The following is a 17,117-nucleotide window of genomic DNA, read 5'->3' on the forward strand; positions in this document are numbered from 1 at the left end:
AGACACCTTATTCGTGCTGAATATATATATATTCTGCCCTAGTATTGTGTCTTCTTTCGTTTTCAGGGAGTCTCAGGACGCTACAGATGCTCATCGGTTATCTGATGTTCATGCAGCACTATTTTGGGGTGCCACGGTCTATATGGGCGAATATCATTCCTTCACCAAATACTATTCATCTGTTTTGGGAGGAATTTAGCCGTGGGGTTTTATGGCCACCAAACTCTAACCAAATCACTGAGTATCACCTCACACTGAATGATCCTTTAAAGGTTTGTACGCTTTTATGTAGTGAAGACTTTATCCGTCCCAACAATTAAAACTTAGAATGGTTCTCCAGCTTGCATTCAGGTGCCTTCCCTGCCCCAGTAACTCCTGTCTGAGAAAAAGAAAAATAAGTCGGCTATACTAGCCTCAATCTCGTGGCTACATTACAAAAACGATGCAAGCAAATTATTTGAATGATTAGAGCCACACCCCAGATACACAACTAGATGGATGGTCACGCCCTGCCTCTTCTGTAGCGGCACTTATTGCTGCAGATGACATCATTGCTAGTGTCAGAAATGGTGCCACACATCCATTAGTCAAGTGCACTTTATCTTTTGCCTTTCGTCGTAGCACAACCAGCTGAAAAAGGATTAAGAAAAAAAAATGGAGAAGTAGTGTTGTCTTTGGAAAACCTAAAAGAACCAATTTGTTTTCCTTTTCTCAAAAAATTGAAAAATATTGACACAGTCAACTGGTATATGCCTAACCGTGAATTTGGCCAATGTGGTTTGTGTTTCCATGTGATGGAATGGTGTAGTACGTTGGTGGTTTATCCCTCGGTATTGGGGGCACAACCTTTGTACTTTTGAATTTGGCTTCTTGTACCTCGATGGGTGAGCTGACCATCGGGTCATACCAGTAGTCCAAACACCTTCTCTACACCATGTACATATTCTGCCTGATTATTGTGTCTTCCTTCGTCTTCGGGGAAGTCTCGGAACGCTACAATGGTCTTTTGGCTATTTTTTTGGTGAGCTAGCAAGTTGCTGATAGAGAATGATTCCTAAAGCTCTGATGCATAAAAACAGGCAAATTCTATCATAATTAATGTTGAGCTTTTTGTTTCCGATTGGTCTGTATACTCCTCTATTTGGAAGTGCGCAGCTATTCCATGTAATGGGGCCTGAAAGAATTGTGTAAAAGATTGTCTGCTTTAGCACCAATGCGGCTAAAAAGTACAAATGGTTTAACTCCGTGCAATTTGGCATCTTTTGAATTGACTTCTCCTTTGCTACCATGCTCATCTGTAGAGAACTAGATAAGTAGAAAAATCCGTGAAGCCGGAAGCATGTGACAACAAAACTGGAAAACTTTTCCTTAAGAGGGTATTTGGCCAGATTTCTCAGTTTTCAGAATGCATGAAACAGCATACTGCAAAACAATTTGTTGTTCAAAGCGGAAATTTGAAAAAGTGAGGCATCAGGAAAGAAGACCATAAGGAGAAGTTGACGGTCTGGTGATTCAATACAAGTTCCTTTGTACGTCTGGCTAACCAGATCCACTACCTTTTACACGCTTTTTCAGTGTTTGTTAAAGTCGACGGTGTAGCAGACATAAGGGGAAATCAAGAAAAATGGGAAAAATTCAGGGTTAAGTTATGGGATGAGGGCAATCATTCATAGCCCTAATAATTGTGCAAACTTAGCCTCATTTGTAAAATTTTAAATTTTTATTGTAGCATACGTGTAAATCTTGTTATTTTGTAAGTAAATTTTGACCTGAACAGCTGGGTTAAGAGTCGTGTTTTAAGTTTTCCCTTGCAGCCCTACTTTTAAATCTAGTGGTTACAGTGGGCATAATTGCCTTTGTGGAAAGATAGACCAATGGGCTTTGTTTTTTCGTAACCAAAAAATCGTTCTTCTTGGTGCATCGAAGATTATTTTAATGCCTTAACAATCTGTGTACTATACTTTATTTTTCGATCCTGCTTTCTTGGATTAACGCCATTTTACTTCACTGACTAAATGCTTGGTAAATGTGTTTATTTGCCGGCCACTTCTATAGAATTACGAGACTCCCCGAATGAATATCTATGGCGTCGTTTGGAGGTGCTTGTGGATTATATGGTTTCAGAGGATCAGGGAATTCCCATTCGAAATGTCAAAAATTTTATGTCCGTGATACCTAGTGTCTTCTCAGGCAAGTATAATTGGCGACTAGCTAGCATTTATTCGATTTATCGTTCGGTTGGTGTGTGCTGTTTGGTGGTAGCTGTTTTCATTTCGTATGTTAATAATCGTGCTTGCTCAAACTATTCTTGTCCTAGCTTAAATTATCCTCGTCCTAGCTTATCAGTTTTTTGCGAAATTTTAATGTTTTTTCACTCAACATTGGAAATTTGCTTTTGTTAATTCTTTTTTTCGCTAAATAGATGACTCGGAAATTGAGTCAGCATTCGATTTTTTAGCGTCAATTTCCCAAAGCGTTCGCTTGGTTTGTGATACGTCTCACGGCAATTACTTTTACCACCTTGTAGGGGATTTGTGTGTGCCAAGCTCTCTGTAGTCATGCATTTCAAAGTATGAGTAGGCGTTAATCAATCGAGGCGTTAGTCTTGACTTTTCGATCTTCCTTTTTTCTCCAATTTTAAACACCCGTTAAGTTTCGGTTGAAGATGGTAGATGCAACTGGGATTCAGCAAAGTTAACAACCGTGTTCACCTGCCTTGATTGTATGGCATTTGGAGAAGGTCACCACCCGCAAGTGCTTTAGTTTATGAGGTTGGCTGCAGTGATGAACTCCTGAACAAGGGACGTTTCACTATGAGATTTACTTTGTATCATGTCGCAAATTATTTAGGTGTCGGTATTTACACATTGATTTGAGAAGAAAGCGCCAAGGACAACTTTTGTTGATGTTTAGCTCGAGCGATGCGACAACAACTTGAAGCCTGTCTGGTTGAGGTCGGAGAATTCTCGGTTAATGCCACTGGGCAAATGGGTATCACCTGCCATCTGACGCGGAAGAGAGGTCGTTTGATGGTCGCTGTTTGTCCCCAGGCAAACTGCCCACTCAGCTTTTAGAAAGGTGCACACAACCCAACTCCCGAAGCCGTTTACCTTTGTGTGTGTGTGTGCGAGATTGATTGCAGTGGGACACGTTTACTTCATGAATTCCAAACAATTACACCTACGGGTCACCTATTTGATGCATCACAACTGGGAGTAGTACGCTGGAAGCTTCTTCAACTTCTTCAAAAGCAACTCTGACTGGTTAGTCGTCCGGGAGAATTACCTGTTCTTACAAACCTACTCAAGATTGCATATGGCAAATCCTACTCGTAAGGTGACCACGTTGGAGAACCTTAGAACTGATAGAAAATACGTCCCCGCCCTCCTTATTTGTACGCTCTTCTTCCCGATCCTGATCAACGCCTTTCCTTGACAATCACATGACCGTACTTAAAAATGACATTTGAAGAGTAGCAGCTGGGTAAGGGCATAATTGTGTGGGACTGGCATCGTTTGACTTCCATAGACACAACATATTCAAAAGTCGAGAAATAGCTACTGCATGCGTATGTGTGTGTCTTAGCAAGGATCTCGTCAAGCTTTCAATGGACTACTTAAATGTTGAAGTCCTCAGTGCGGGGTTTTTTCTCCTTCGACTGCTATACGTATGCTAAGAGAGGGTGGGTGCGTACGCGTCTGCTGGAGAACATTGGGATTGCGGAGTCATCCCAGCCTCGCGTGTTTTTATGGTACTTTTATTGCCCTTGATCCCAAGTTTAAAGTCTGGCTGTACCCGGCGAACTGCATGGGAGCACGAGCTTCAAAACGTTTAGAAGGTAGGCGCAAAAATGGAAACTTCTGGCAAACCGGAACAAGGTTGAGTGATGGGCATCAGCGAGGAAAACGCACTTCTTAACATCTATTGTGAATGCTTCACTGACGATAACCCTCATTTTCTCTTTCTCTCATTCTTTAGGTAGCGATATAGTGCTCTGGTTCATGGTGCACGCTGGCGCTGATGATGTGGCCGAGGCCGTGCACCTGGCTAGTCGCATCGCTGCAATGGGTTACCTCTTTCCCATTGATGACCACGCGATGACGGTGAAGAATGACAGTCACACCTACTATCGCTTTCAGGCGCCCTGTCTCTATCCCTCACGCTGCCCGGAGGCGGACACGGTCGATTACGCCGTCTACCTGTGCAAACGCACGATGCAGAATAAGCATCGTCTCGAGTTGGCTGATTTCGAGGCAGAGAGATTGGCCAGTTTGCAGAGTCTGTACTATCACAAGTGGGAGTTCATCTACATGCAGGTACGAGACATTCAATTCCATCCAATCATTCCCTTTTTACACTCCAGAAATGGCTATCCAATCCTTTAAGGCGTCTTCTAGCGTTGAAAATGTACTTTTGAATGGAAAGTTAGTTTTAGGTATCTTCTTAAAATCGTATATTCATATTTCAACAAAATTCGAGTTTACAAATATCGCTGGAGGAGGTGCTAATCATAACTTATGGAGATTACGTGGAGATGTGGGGATTGTGGACAGGAATATTTCCCTCTCCTATCGTAAAACGCACTTCTCACCTACTGAGTGATTAGTCACTTCTTTCTTTGGAGACAATCCTGAAGTACAAAACGGTTGGTCAGTTAGTCGGTAAATGTTCCTCTGTGCGCGACGCATACGTGAAAGAAGTGAAAAACAACGAAGTAATTGCCTTTGAAGCTTACTGTCATCCGTTTTTCATGTAACATGGCATTTGACACGGAGTTGCCCCTTCGCTGACCACCGTGACTTTCACCTCACATTTAATGGAGGAGTAAACAACTTGGGTATTGGCTTCTTTGGGCGGTGGCGGAGTTTTAACGCTTTCTGAGTGTTTTTAGTGCCGACAGGTTGCTTGTTGTCTACTAAATTAGCACCTGCCCCTATAAATAGTATATCCACAGTGCCATAGTAGATTGGTTCCTCAGAGTTAACTTGAATCCTGCTTCTAAGTGGGATCTGCAACAGCATCCACATGATATTACGCTCCGCAGGCTGAAGCTGAGATGAAAGTTGACAAAAAACGCGACAAACTGGAGCGTGTGGTACTGGAGTCTCAGGAGGCAGCCTTCTGGAACGTTCATCGACCTGCTCCAGGGTGTGTTAACACCACAGAGGTAGATATGCGTAAACTCTGCCGCGCGAAACGTCCAAAAAAGACGGGTTTGGCCGCTGGTCGGCTACATCCCGTCACCTTTCCCATTCCTGTTGCTAGTGGCGTTGCGGGCAATCTTCTTTTCTCTGTATTGGAGGGACTCTCGCCTGCAGAGAAAGTTACGAAACTTCGTGCTTCGGAGCACAAACGAATTAAGGCCTCGAAAGCCATTGAAAATCTTCAGGTGGGAGATGTTGCAGTATTTTCTTTATTTGCTGATAAAAACATTTAAACGCAAGTGTTTGTCGTGAATTAGAACTACTGTGACCAGTACTTCGACTTCGATATGCTGCTCTACTGTGCTACGACATCGACTTCTGGTGGTGGCTATGATGGAGGTGGCGGAGGAAGTGGTGGGGGTGCTGTGGGCTCTTCAAAGGCCTTGGCCACTACCAGCGGTGTAGATATATCTGGAGCTGCGTCTGCTACATCTGCAGTATCTACTGCACATCATCTTTTGTTGCCTCGAAGAACCAGTGCGGGCTTGAATATTACGCATGGTGCTGTGGTAAACCTCATTCTTGGGCCGCCACCAGCTTCCGCACTATCTGGGGCTTCTGGTAAGAGGTGATCACACTGACGGCTGAATGGGTTAAAAAAGTCGGGGAGAATGGACGACTGAATGAATGGGTGGTTTGATTGTATGGAAGACCGGTGGATGAGTTTAAACTAGTTTGAAGGCTCGCAATGAGATCAACTACTTGATTACCTTCCTCCACCACATAGGTGATGTTCAAATGGATCTCGCAGGGCAAAGCAATCCCTGGTTGTCCGACAACGTTACAGCCGCGGCCGAGAACTACTGGGGCTCCAGTACCACCGTTGGTGCTGGTGGTAGTGGTCTCGGCAGTGCCGTCCAACTCGGCGAACTCTCAATACCACGTGTCAAACGGTGGTCCTTCTCCTTCCAGGAACTCCTCAAAGATCCTCTTGGCCGTGCCAAATTCCAGTGCTGGTTGGAGAAGGAGTTCGCCGCGGAGAATCTCATGTTCTGGCAGGAGTGTCAGGTAAGACCACCTCATTTCTTATCACTTTTTAACCGTTGCATTAACCCTCTCTCGTTTGGCTTGTAGGACTTAAAAAGCGCACCGTTGAGGGAACTCCCCCAAAGGATCCAGTCGATATACTCTCATTATCTCTCTCTGACAGCTCCAGAACCCGTAAACGTTGACAGCAAAGTTCGAGAGGCGGTGTTTCGCCGCTTGGGTCTGCTTCGTCTTCTGCCCCCATTGAATCAGGAGACAGGAGGAATGGAACCTCTGATGGAAGGGACTATGCTGGAGCCGCTTTCACTCAACGCTGATGCAACCTCTCCTGTGGTGGTTGGTGCGGGAGCCTCTCATGCGGATCGGTATTGCTTTGAGGAGGCGGAGGAGCAGATATTTCAGTTAATGAAGTCGGCATCATATTGCAGATTTTTGCGGTCCGATATCTACCGAGAGTTGTTTGCGAACTCTGCGACAAAAAAGAAGCAGTCGAAGAAGCACAGAGTAGCGGTCGGTGCCGGTGTCGGTGGTAGTGGAGCTGTTGTCTTCGCAAGTAATGACTAGGGAAGAGGCGGAACGAATATTCCGGTGTAATACCTGATCTTATTGTTTTTGTTGTCCCGTGGGGATCCTTGTTTTATTTTGGTGAACCTCGGTTCATTGTGCGGTACTGGTGCTTCTTTTTCGTATTTCCCCGTTGCTCAGATTGTAGGTTATCTGAAGTCGGATGGGACGAAGGAGGACGGGGTGTAGTGGGTGGCCATGTTTGTATGCTATTTTTCCGGCGGAAAGGGGATTCGAAAGACGTCTTCATCAAGTGGAGGGGGTGTAATGCTTCCGTGAATTGTCTAGCTCTCCGTTTTGTTGATCTAGGACTTGAGGTTCCTTCATTGTAGTTCTACTAGGTGGCATGACGTCCAGTAAATGTCGGAGGCCCCTCAGCCCTTTTGTTCACCGACAATATATTTCCCGTCCTCATATCATGACTTCTCTAGGCATTCAAAAAGACTAAGAACGACTAAACAGCATAAAAATGCTAAGCATAATTAGAAAACGTCGATTTTGTTGCTGGAACAAACATTATGGGGCTCTGCGCAATTAATGTAAAAAGAATGTGATTTAGCATTGTTTAAACGTAAATGGAATACATACACTGGGCAGCAAACCTAATATGCGGTGGTCGCAGGGTCAAAAAATTGTTTTTATTTCGCCTTTTTTCAGTAAAGGGTCACTGCAAAACACCCTAAATGTTGTTTTCCGAAACTCTTTGTCAACAGCGCCCTTTGAATAATGCGGCTGTCAAATATGATGTGCAGCCTCTTTAGCGGTAGGATTACTTTGGTGAGGTGAAATGTTCTTTTCTTAAGTTGAATGTGCTCGCATACTAACTGTACTCTATCTTGTATAAGACCCGAGATTAAACTGCATGGGCTGTACGGTACAAACTTTTTTTTCTTATTCACGCTCAAAGTTCGGGTAATCTGGTCATATGCTTGAATAAAACCAAATGTAGTTCAAGCATCATGAATTAATATAATTAATGAACAACTACTTACCAAAACACACTGTGCTGTCTAAATTCCACTGAAGAAATACCAACTTTGCAACTTTTTATGCGTGTTAAGCGACTTCTCAATTGTGATTTGCAAGTTGGTACGCCGTAACAATACATAAATTCCCTAGAATGCGGCCTTAGTGACTCCTTCAAAAAAGGCCTGTTGTTCTGCTTTATATTTACATAAGAACGAAGTGCATTATGATGAGATTGAAGCGATATTTGAGCGGACATACGAGATGCAATACTTCGTCGGTTCCGCCTTGATGTGCTCACCTCTGAATGCCTCTTCTCCTCTGCTCTCCGTCTTCCATCTATGTTTATTCTTCCAGACCTCACTGCCATTCTTGCAGCACATTCTGAGAGCACGTGAGTCAACCTCGACGACCCCCACCGTTTCCGGGATGCCCTCAGATGTTGTCACAGAAGGCCAGACAGGTGAGAAACGACGTGACCTTTCCGTGTAAGCGTTTTTAATTCTTAACTACCTTACTTAGACTTGGGCACGGAATCCCCTACGAGGTGGACCTGCATGCCATGTACGGAGACCGCGCTTATCACGAACTGCCCATTGTGCATGTCACAACCACTCGCAACAATACGAAGGTAGCCCTTACCGACTGTAACGGTCGCAGTCTGTGCTCTACCAGCTGCGGCTGTGAGGGCTTTCGTAATGCCAGAAAACAAACTACTGTCGCCGCGCAGACCGTTGGCATCTCCATCGGCCTGAAGGCGCAGAAGTTGGGCATCAAGGATGTACGAGTGAAGATGCGCGGAATCGGCTCTAATCGAGTGGTATTCACTGATTCTTCACTCACGCATCCTGCTTAGTCTACTCTATCTGGAATGACGCTGTCCGGACTAAAAATCGTGTCGTTAACGGATGACACACCCATCCACTATGGAATGGGCCGAAGACCTAAAAAGGTCCCGAGGAAGTAATTTTTGTTGCTTTCCGTCTTTGGAGTGTGTATAAATAGAATGACCTTAATACTAAATAAAAGTGATTGATGGCGGGATAAAGATATCGAAATATCGAGCAACGAAGGAGAGCCAGAAGATAAGATAAGATGTGGCAGTTGGTGGGTTGATGTCAAGCATTAACGTCCGAGTTTTGCAGGGGTGGAGAAAGAAGTAGGGAACTCCTGTGGCTTTATGCTCGGTTTGGCTAATGACGGACCAGAGATCGCTTTGAGAGTGATCAGATGCTTTGGAGAAGCTTTGCCAAAAATAAGAGAGCGGTACCTGACTACCGTCATCTAGGGAGCCCCGAAATAAGAATGTTGGTACGGCAAAAGCTTCGTTGTAGGTAGTGCGGTACTCGAGACGTGCCGGGACAGATGAGATCTGACAGTCGTGATAGCAGACGAGTTCAGGGTAGGGAGAGGTGGTGAAAGACTCTAGTTTCCAGATGTCTGTGAGACTGGCTTCCTGAAGGACACTGTAGACCTTCGCCAATGAGGAGTTATAGTCAGGAGCGGAGAGTGTTCCCGTATTCATTCCAAGTGCGAAGATAAATTATGTTTGCAGTTGCTGGAAAAAATGAACCGCTAACGTCATTAAACAACCAGCTTTCAATGTAACTAATAACTACGACTAAAATGCGTGGAGCAAACCATCTGCGCATATAATTTAAAATCCTGCAGCTGACTAACCTGCACCCCAGAAGTGTGAGCGTCGGTGACTCAACCGCCAATACACACAAACTACAAAACGGACCAATGAAATTGTTCAATATATCAACTGGTTGTAAGAAGAGAGGCAAATGTAACTTTTGAATTTTTTCCGCTTTTAAAGATTAACACACCATAAACTGATTATTTGCACTAGAATAAAGCGGTTTTCCTGAATTATAAGTGCGTACTATGGTTTATTGGGGCTTTTTTAAATCGTAAGTTGTGTAGCAATGTTTTAGCAAGACCGGAAAAAATACCAAAATGCTAAAATGCTTTAATCATTCCAAATAAGATAATGTAGATTATCAGCTGTAGGCTGATGGATTATGGTTTTATGCCAAAGTAGCCTAGATGATTCTCCTACGGGGTACGTTTCCAGTCTAGCTTCATGATAATCGTGAAGGTCACTTGAATAGTAGGGGGGATTTTTCAAATAACTTTATAGAATATTTGGTTCCCTGCTTTCTACTGGCATTCTATCTGTTATTCTGCCTTGAGTCAGTCATGACCGTCTTGTTTACGTCAAATTTTTTTGCTGTCTTAACGTTCTCTTGACGGATATGATAGTACAGTTTTCACTCTACCCTCGGCCTTTTAGCTTGTGCTCTGTTACCGAAATATTTACTTTTCAGAGATTTTTACACGGAATGTCATTCTCTGAAGTAAGGTTTTGCGTTGCTAGTAATCTCATTTTATTAGAACCGTGCTTTTCGGTCCGAACACTCTTCTGGCTCTTTGCGCTTCAAAATTTCCCTCTCCAAGCAGGAAATGGAGCACGAGGAACCTGAAAGTAAGCCTTTCCTCTGGTTAAAATAACATCGTATTTATCCCTTTAAGCTACATTTTCGGATCCTTGTTTAGATTCCTCAAGTGATCCACCTTACAGAACGAGTTATTCACTTTATGTCGTTCTAAGTGAAATTCATCGACTTTGTGTAAAGCGCGACCACAAGGGTATTTTTGCTAATCCTGTTACTGAAGACATTGCTCCGGACTATTTTTCAGTAAGATCTCAGCAAAAAAAAATTTATATCTTGTTCTGAAATGCATATTCTAGTATGACCAATTTGCATTTTTTTAGATAATATCTCATCCAATGGATTTAGGCACAATGTACTCCCGACTTGAATCGCGTAATTACTACTCAACTGCAAGTCAGTATTTGGCAGATGTTCGGCTGATGTGTCAAAATGCGATGTGCTATAATCCACCCGATACAATTTACTATCAGAAGGCGCGTAAGGTTAGTTGAATTGCCTAGGTGCCTTGAGGTTTTCCACGTGCTTTGCTTTTTTATCCATTTGTAATATTTCCTAGTGTGGCTAATTGCGACTCCTATTGAGAACGAGAATCGCTTGAATTTGATGCCCTTTAGCTGCGCTACCTTAAACGGAATAATGATCATGACAGCTGCTACTTATAGTGAATAAAAGTTTCCCATATCGACCGTTTTCTAACATATTGGCTCATATAAACGCCATATTTCCTACATCGGATTCTTTAAACTACATAGGAGTTTCAAGAATCGTCTGCACCTGTGATTTTATCAAATTTTTTATTGAATTATTTCCTGCTTTGCCTTTGTGGGCCATCTTCTCGCGTTCCCAAATGTATATGAGTGTCATCTTTTTGAATAGTTACTTGCTTTCGTTGAGAAGCTGATGACACCACACAGTCTTCGCAAACTCTCCACTGAACTCCTAAAAATGAGTCGCCCTCTGACTGACGAAGAGATTGGAGGTGAATTCGTGGAACACCACCACCGTCATCAGCAGCAACAGCATGTCCATCACCACCGCCAGGACAGTCAGAATCAGCATTTTGCTCAAACCAGGTGCGCTATCTATCTGAAGGAGGTGTTTTTTTTGATTTTCAAATGTCTACAAATCCGTAGTATCATTTTCTAACCAACCTTGACGTCTGAATATTGTCCTCAAAGAGGTTCATTCCAAACTGCCAAAAATTGGCATTACCATACCCAAATGGCAAGTGTGTCGTGGAGCATTTGCATCTGCCCGTGTCGTTAGGACTGCAAGCAACAGAGCTGATAGATTTGTACACGCAACAGGATGTGGTAGGTAGTGAAAGAAGTTATTTGTAGACGATAAATCTGTGTAAAACCTAAGTCTGAGAATTTTTACCCATTCCGAATACTTAAAACCCGTTATGGTTCTTTGACCTGATGCTCAGCTGCTCACCAATAAACAACATACACCACCTTTTAACGACCTCGGATTCGACCTCCATCTTGACCTCTGAATGTGCTATTTTGCAAAACCAAAGTAACCTTTTAAACCATGTTCGACATCTATCCATCCGTTCTGACTGTTTTTTTTATCCAGCACTTCCACGGCTCCATATTCCACAACATCAACAGGGAGCATCTTTACTCCACCCAAGTTGCAGGAAGAAGAAATAGAAGAGGTGGAGGTGTTGGAAGACGAAGAGGAGAGGGAGAGAACAGCGACAGAATCTTCATCCTCTCCAATACTGTCAGTGCGAAAACGCCGGCCCTCATCTGCCTCGATTTCTTCCGCCAGCAAGTTGCCGCGCTACGCCAGCAGTCCACCACTCCTAGTTCCAGAGGTGGAGGATTCTGTTGGACGAGTGGATAGTCCCCTAGTATGTTTGGGCTAAATTGTTTTAAGTCGTCAGAGTATTTTTAGGATGTGGGAAAAATGTGGGTATTCCTAGGTCAAGGGCATTGTTCATTCACTTGGTCACTTTAAGGTCAATCAATCCAGCGAAGGAAACATTTCACATACGCGATAAATATAGGTGGATAGGGCGATTGTCCATCAATGATTAGAAACACCTCATCAAGACATTATTTTATTCTTTTAAGACCCAGTCAACCTGCGGTCGCAACGACAGTGGTAAGTGGATTTCCCTACTCCCTTAACCACCCTCATTCCCCTTTCATTCATGTTTGCCCTCCTCCCTCCACCTTACAGATGTGGTGACAATCGATTTGGAAACCAATGAGATCGACTTAGCAGAGGCCTCTCTCACCCTCTCCCCCGCCTCCTCCACTATCTCCTCCTCCACTCTTCGCGGTGGTTCTCGCAAATCCAAACGCCGCGGCGTGACAAAAAAGACCTCTGCTCCAACGCCACCGCCACGACCACCAGGACCATCGAGACCACGTCGAAAGAATGGTGGCCGACCCTCCGTCAGCCCACTACCCGACCGCGTCCATAGCGAGGACACATGGACCTTTCCAGACTGCATCACTGATAGAAGTAGCCCGGGGCAGGTCGTGGCTCAGGCTAAACATGCCGCTCGGGCAGCCAGAGCCAAGTTTCTGGCTCGTTATGGCCGGCAGGGACATCAAACTATCGTTTATCTCGATGTGAGTGACTAGTTTGGGGCGACTGTCAAAACAGTGTGGAAGCTGCGCAATTCTTAGCCTAGATAGGAGCTGGGTAGTATCAACTATCTACTACAGAAAATACCTGACCAGCGAAATCAGGGGTGGTGGAAGTAGGGTTAGAAGGGCTAGTTGACGCCATTTAAATAGCCCTCCCGTAATTTGAGTGTCTGGGGGTTCTGGCATCCACGGTATATACCTCTCTGATAATAGTCCGAACTTTAATTGGCATGCTGTAACTCGTCCCCGATCTATCCATTCATAGCAGGAGTCTTCCTTCTGTTCATCAAATGAAGTCCGTAGTGTTGTTATGCGGCGTGTTCACCTACTGGGTCATCCAGGAATGCGAGCACTTTGGGTTTACTACCAAGGGATTTGAGGCCTGCCTGGTCAAGTACCACTTCCACTCATTCTTACAGACCACTGAACCGGGTAAAATCTACGCCAAGCCTTGTGGTGACCGTGCCTGGATTCAAGATAAGGAAGAGGGGGAGAGTGAAAAGGATCAGCGAAAACTTGTGGATTATCCCCTCGCCTTGAGGCAGCTTCTGACGCCTAAACCCCAGTCCACTGGACAAGGCGTCTACCATGGACTGGTGGAGCAGATGACCTCTCAACAGGTCGCCACTCTGCATGCCCTCTCAAAACTGCGTTATGATTCCACCGAACCAGTTGGGATGGGGATTCATGGACCCTTGGCCATCTTTGAGTAAGTCAGGTATCACTTATCAATTTTGTCCTTTGGCTCTCAAATAGCTCCACTACGGCATTTTTTTTTCTCTCCATAAACTCAGGAAGGATGAGTTGGCACAGCTTTGTGACGCCTACGGTGGTGACGTGATGACAATGGAGAGTGTCCTCTCGCTTCTCACCTTTGTAGAGCCCCTGGGTGAATGGGCGAGACGGTGGGCGCATCGGCGTCTCGACAATGCCACTGACGGCTACCATGGTAAAATGCTTCTCGCTTTTGCTGATCCCACCTCTGAATTCTATGCAAATAATTGGATGAGAAGAGCTGGATTGACGGTGAGATGTAGTTGTGATGCGGTGTAGCGATGCATTTCCAGCGTTAGTGGTCTGAATTTGGATTATTTTACTCTCCCATTACAGATAGATCCTAATGTTGTGGAGGAGTTTAAAGTGGAAAGTACTGAGAAGGAAGAGTTGAGCAAAGGAGCTGAGTCTTTACAGGCTTCGGTGAGTCAAACTTTAGCACGATTCCCCCAACTTTTTGATCAACTAGGAGTCCACTGTTTTGTTCTTTCAGGTCGACCCAACGGAAAATTGCCCCACTTCATCAATCGCCGGTGATTTTCAGCCGTTGGAAGTGGAATCCACTGGTAGTGGTCACATGTCCATGGCAAAAATGCCCTCCAATACTTCCACGACTGACACTACGGTGAAGCAGATGGCCACTGTCCAACCTCTTCAGCGTCTAGTTTCTCCATCCTGCACTTCCTCGGACGATAAGTCCGTTACTTCCAACACACTGGAAACCTCCACAACGGAGGCAGATAAAGAAAGCGAAGATGAGGAAGAGGTAGAAGAGGGGGATGAGGAGGAGGAAGAAGAAGAAGAAGAAGAGGGAGAGACTTTTGATATCCTTTCAGCAGCCCTGGATGCCTCAGTGACTCCGGCGGTACCGGAACAGATGCCCCAACAACAAGCACAACAGCAACAGTACGTGCTCACCACTTACTGTGTGATGGATAGCGGTGGTACGTCTGCGGTTCTTGAAGCCCCCGGCAATCCGACTCTCGTTGCCAATCCACTAGCCGCATCGGTGAATGACATCGCACAGATTTCAGCGCTGACAGCGGCCATCAGTCCCATCCAACCTTTGTCTACCCTTCCCTCCACATGTATCGGACTACCCAAGCCACTTCCAGCTTCTGTAACTAGCGAAGGTGAGTGCTCTTCATCCACCCTTTTAGTGGTTGATCGAAAGATCGGAGAAGAAGATGCGACGTTGGATGAATCACTACCAATGGAAATGGATCTAGAGCCTGATTCAGAAGAGTCTCCAAAGAATTCTGCCTCGGAAGGAAGTCTTCCTAAAGGTTCGGTGGAGGAGGAAGAGGCTACTGGAGACGAAAGTGAAGGCAGCCTTATAGAGGTTTCTGCGGAGTTATCAAGCAAGGGAAGTTTTAAGGAAAGCCCTCCCCATGCACCAGTTCTAACAGAGACTTCCTCGAATTCTGCGCCATCAAAAGTGCCTTTTGAAGCGGCAAATTTGTCAAAACCTCCTGAGAATGAGACGCGTGCTTTAATTACTGGTGAACCGGAATTTTTTGTTGTTGAAGAATTTTCGGAAGCCTCAGAGGGCAATGTCTCACCAAAGCTTGACGTAAATGAGGTTGGGGAATCTTCCTCGAATTCAACACCTTCAAAAGAAAGCCCCCCTCAAGAGCCAGCTTCAGTGCAACCATCTGACAATTCCGCCTCATCGGAAATGGCTGTGCAGTCACCTGTAGATAGTCGCAATTCCATTGCCGACATGCTGGACGATCCTCAAAGACCTCTCTCCACTGGTACATATGCTCTGCGTGTCAAAGAACCAGAGTTAACTCCCATCGAAGAGTCCGCGGAACCCTTGTCGCAAATGGACGTAGATAGATCACCAATTTTAATGAGGCCTCTCCAAGATTCTGCCATTGATGTGGACTCGACTTTTAGTGATGAAACACTGGAAGACCTTCAAAGGTCTTGCAGGACAGGGTTGAATGCTCCAGTTGTCAAAGCGTCGGACTTCTCAATCATCCAAGAATCATCGAAACCCTCAGTTCAAGAGGCATCAGAAAAAATGAACTTAGACGAGATTGAAAAGTCAATCTTGGAAGAAAGTCCTTTGGAAGCATCAGCTTTACTGAAGCCTTTCCAGAATCCGGTGGCGTCAGACATGGACATGGAGTTTTGTGCTATTAAAGGTTCCTCAAGTTTCAGTGAGAATGTGGAAGAAGTCCCACGAGGATCTGTGCCAGAAATGGACGATCAAATTGTCAATAAATTGGAGTTTGCAATCATTGAAGAGTCATCTGAAGCTTTATCAAAAGCGGACCCAGGTGGGGGTGCTACACCCTTGAAGGAAACGGAGTCTTGCACTGCTGAAGTCCATCCAGATTCCAGTGATGAAGCCTTGGAAGAACCCCAAAAATCTCCTCGCACAGAGATGAATGCTGCGGCTGTCGAAGAGCCGGAATTTGCTCTCGTTGTGGAGTCATCTGAAGTTACAGATGTAGTTAGAGGAACCTTGAACGCGAAGGTGTCAAAAGAAGGTCCCCTCCAAGCATCAGACTCAATGGAGTCTCGCGCTGTTGAAGTCATTCCGCATTCAAGTGATGAGGCTTGTCGGAGAGCATCAGAGGATACGGGTGTACTAGATGACAATGAATTAGAACTTCCTATCTCTGGGGCATCCTTGGAAGCTTCCTCGAATCCTAATGAATTCTCGGAACGAGCTTTAGTCCAGGCTTTGGAGAAAAGTCCTCTTCCTTCCAGTATCATTCTACCTCAGAGAATTGGAACAGGGGTTAAATCGTCAGAAAAGAGTCCCTTACAAACCTCCGAGGACGTGGAAAGTTCGGTGGAGTTCGCGGAACCTGGGCTTACTAGAGGATCCCTGAACAGTGGTCCCTATTCTTCTGATGTCTCATTCTCTTCGGAAACTCACTTTTCAGTGGAACTTCTTCGTGAGGAAGCCATGGATGTTCCTGCATCTTCGAAACGAAAGCTTCCGCTAGACGAATCAAACCGCTTCGTGTCCAGTGGAGGTAGTCCTTCTGAGGTTAGGAAGCTCGTCGATTACGAGATTGCTGAATCTTCCGAAAACGAGGCGACGGACCACCCCACCTCTCCTGTTGATGCTCCCGTTTTGTTGGAGTCCCCAAACTACCCAACTGCAGGGGTTGAAACCAGTCCTAATGCGGCCGAGGTTCAGGAGGCGTTTGACAGCCCTATAGCAGTGGAATCCGGTTGCAGCAGCTCTGCGTCTAGTAATGATTCCAGCGGCCTCAAAGTTGTATCAAGTAGGATGGAAGACCAAGTTCAGATGGAGATGGATGACACCCTCCAGAGTTACCCCTGCCAATATGAAGTAAATGAGGCAGAATTTGCCTCCTTTATCTCTGGGGAAGAGGAAGAAATGCACACAGAATTCTGCACTCCTCCACCACACTCCCAATTGGTTGGTGGAGGCTTAGACCACAACGACGACCCGACTCCCACTTCGAATCGATCTTCTCCACCGAGATCTACGGAACAGTTCTGTACAAATCGCTACTAATCCTTGTTTTTGACTTTGTTTTACCTCTAATTTCATTGTGGAT

The 17,117-nt window shown here is 45.1% G+C and overlaps 3 protein-coding genes across 3 annotated transcripts; 2 read left to right on the top strand and 1 right to left on the bottom strand. All coding sequences in view use genetic code 11, as the record gives it.

Moving 5' to 3' along the window:
- Window positions 1-794: 794 nt before the first annotated feature.
- EGR_04439 (Regulator of G-protein signaling 7) lies at window positions 795-8,688 on the top strand (the record flags this gene model as incomplete). The annotated part of the gene is made up of 11 exons (XM_024493688.1): window positions 795-807; window positions 2,056-2,194; window positions 3,983-4,316; window positions 5,045-5,389; window positions 5,462-5,765; window positions 5,932-6,212; window positions 6,279-6,744; window positions 6,897-6,955; window positions 8,079-8,209; window positions 8,244-8,541; window positions 8,578-8,688. The coding sequence occupies 11 exons, from the start codon at window positions 795-797 to the stop codon at window positions 8,686-8,688; spliced, it is 2,481 nt and encodes an 826-aa protein (XP_024351802.1).
- Window positions 8,689-8,739: 51 nt separating this feature from the next.
- On the bottom strand, window positions 8,740-9,246 carry EGR_04440 (Autophagy-related protein; the record flags this gene model as incomplete). The annotated part of the gene is made up of 1 exon (XM_024493689.1): window positions 8,740-9,246. One exon carries the CDS (start codon window positions 9,244-9,246, stop codon window positions 8,740-8,742), a length of 507 nt encoding a protein of 168 aa, XP_024351803.1.
- Window positions 9,247-10,069: 823 nt separating this feature from the next.
- EGR_04441 (Bromodomain-containing protein 9) lies at window positions 10,070-17,074 on the top strand (the record flags this gene model as incomplete). The annotated part of the gene is made up of 13 exons (XM_024493690.1): window positions 10,070-10,084; window positions 10,122-10,212; window positions 10,284-10,426; window positions 10,504-10,665; window positions 11,060-11,256; window positions 11,765-12,044; window positions 12,268-12,298; window positions 12,377-12,774; window positions 13,212-13,501; window positions 13,587-13,818; window positions 13,903-13,989; window positions 14,060-14,699; window positions 14,727-17,074. 13 exons carry the CDS (start codon window positions 10,070-10,072, stop codon window positions 17,072-17,074), a joined length of 4,914 nt encoding a protein of 1,637 aa, XP_024351804.1.
- Between the last annotated feature and the right edge of the window lie 43 nt (window positions 17,075-17,117).

This window comes from Echinococcus granulosus (genome assembly GCF_000524195.1).
Source record: "Echinococcus granulosus chromosome Unknown EG_S00028, whole genome shotgun sequence".
NCBI classification, from domain to species: Eukaryota; Metazoa; Platyhelminthes; class Cestoda; order Cyclophyllidea; family Taeniidae; genus Echinococcus; species Echinococcus granulosus.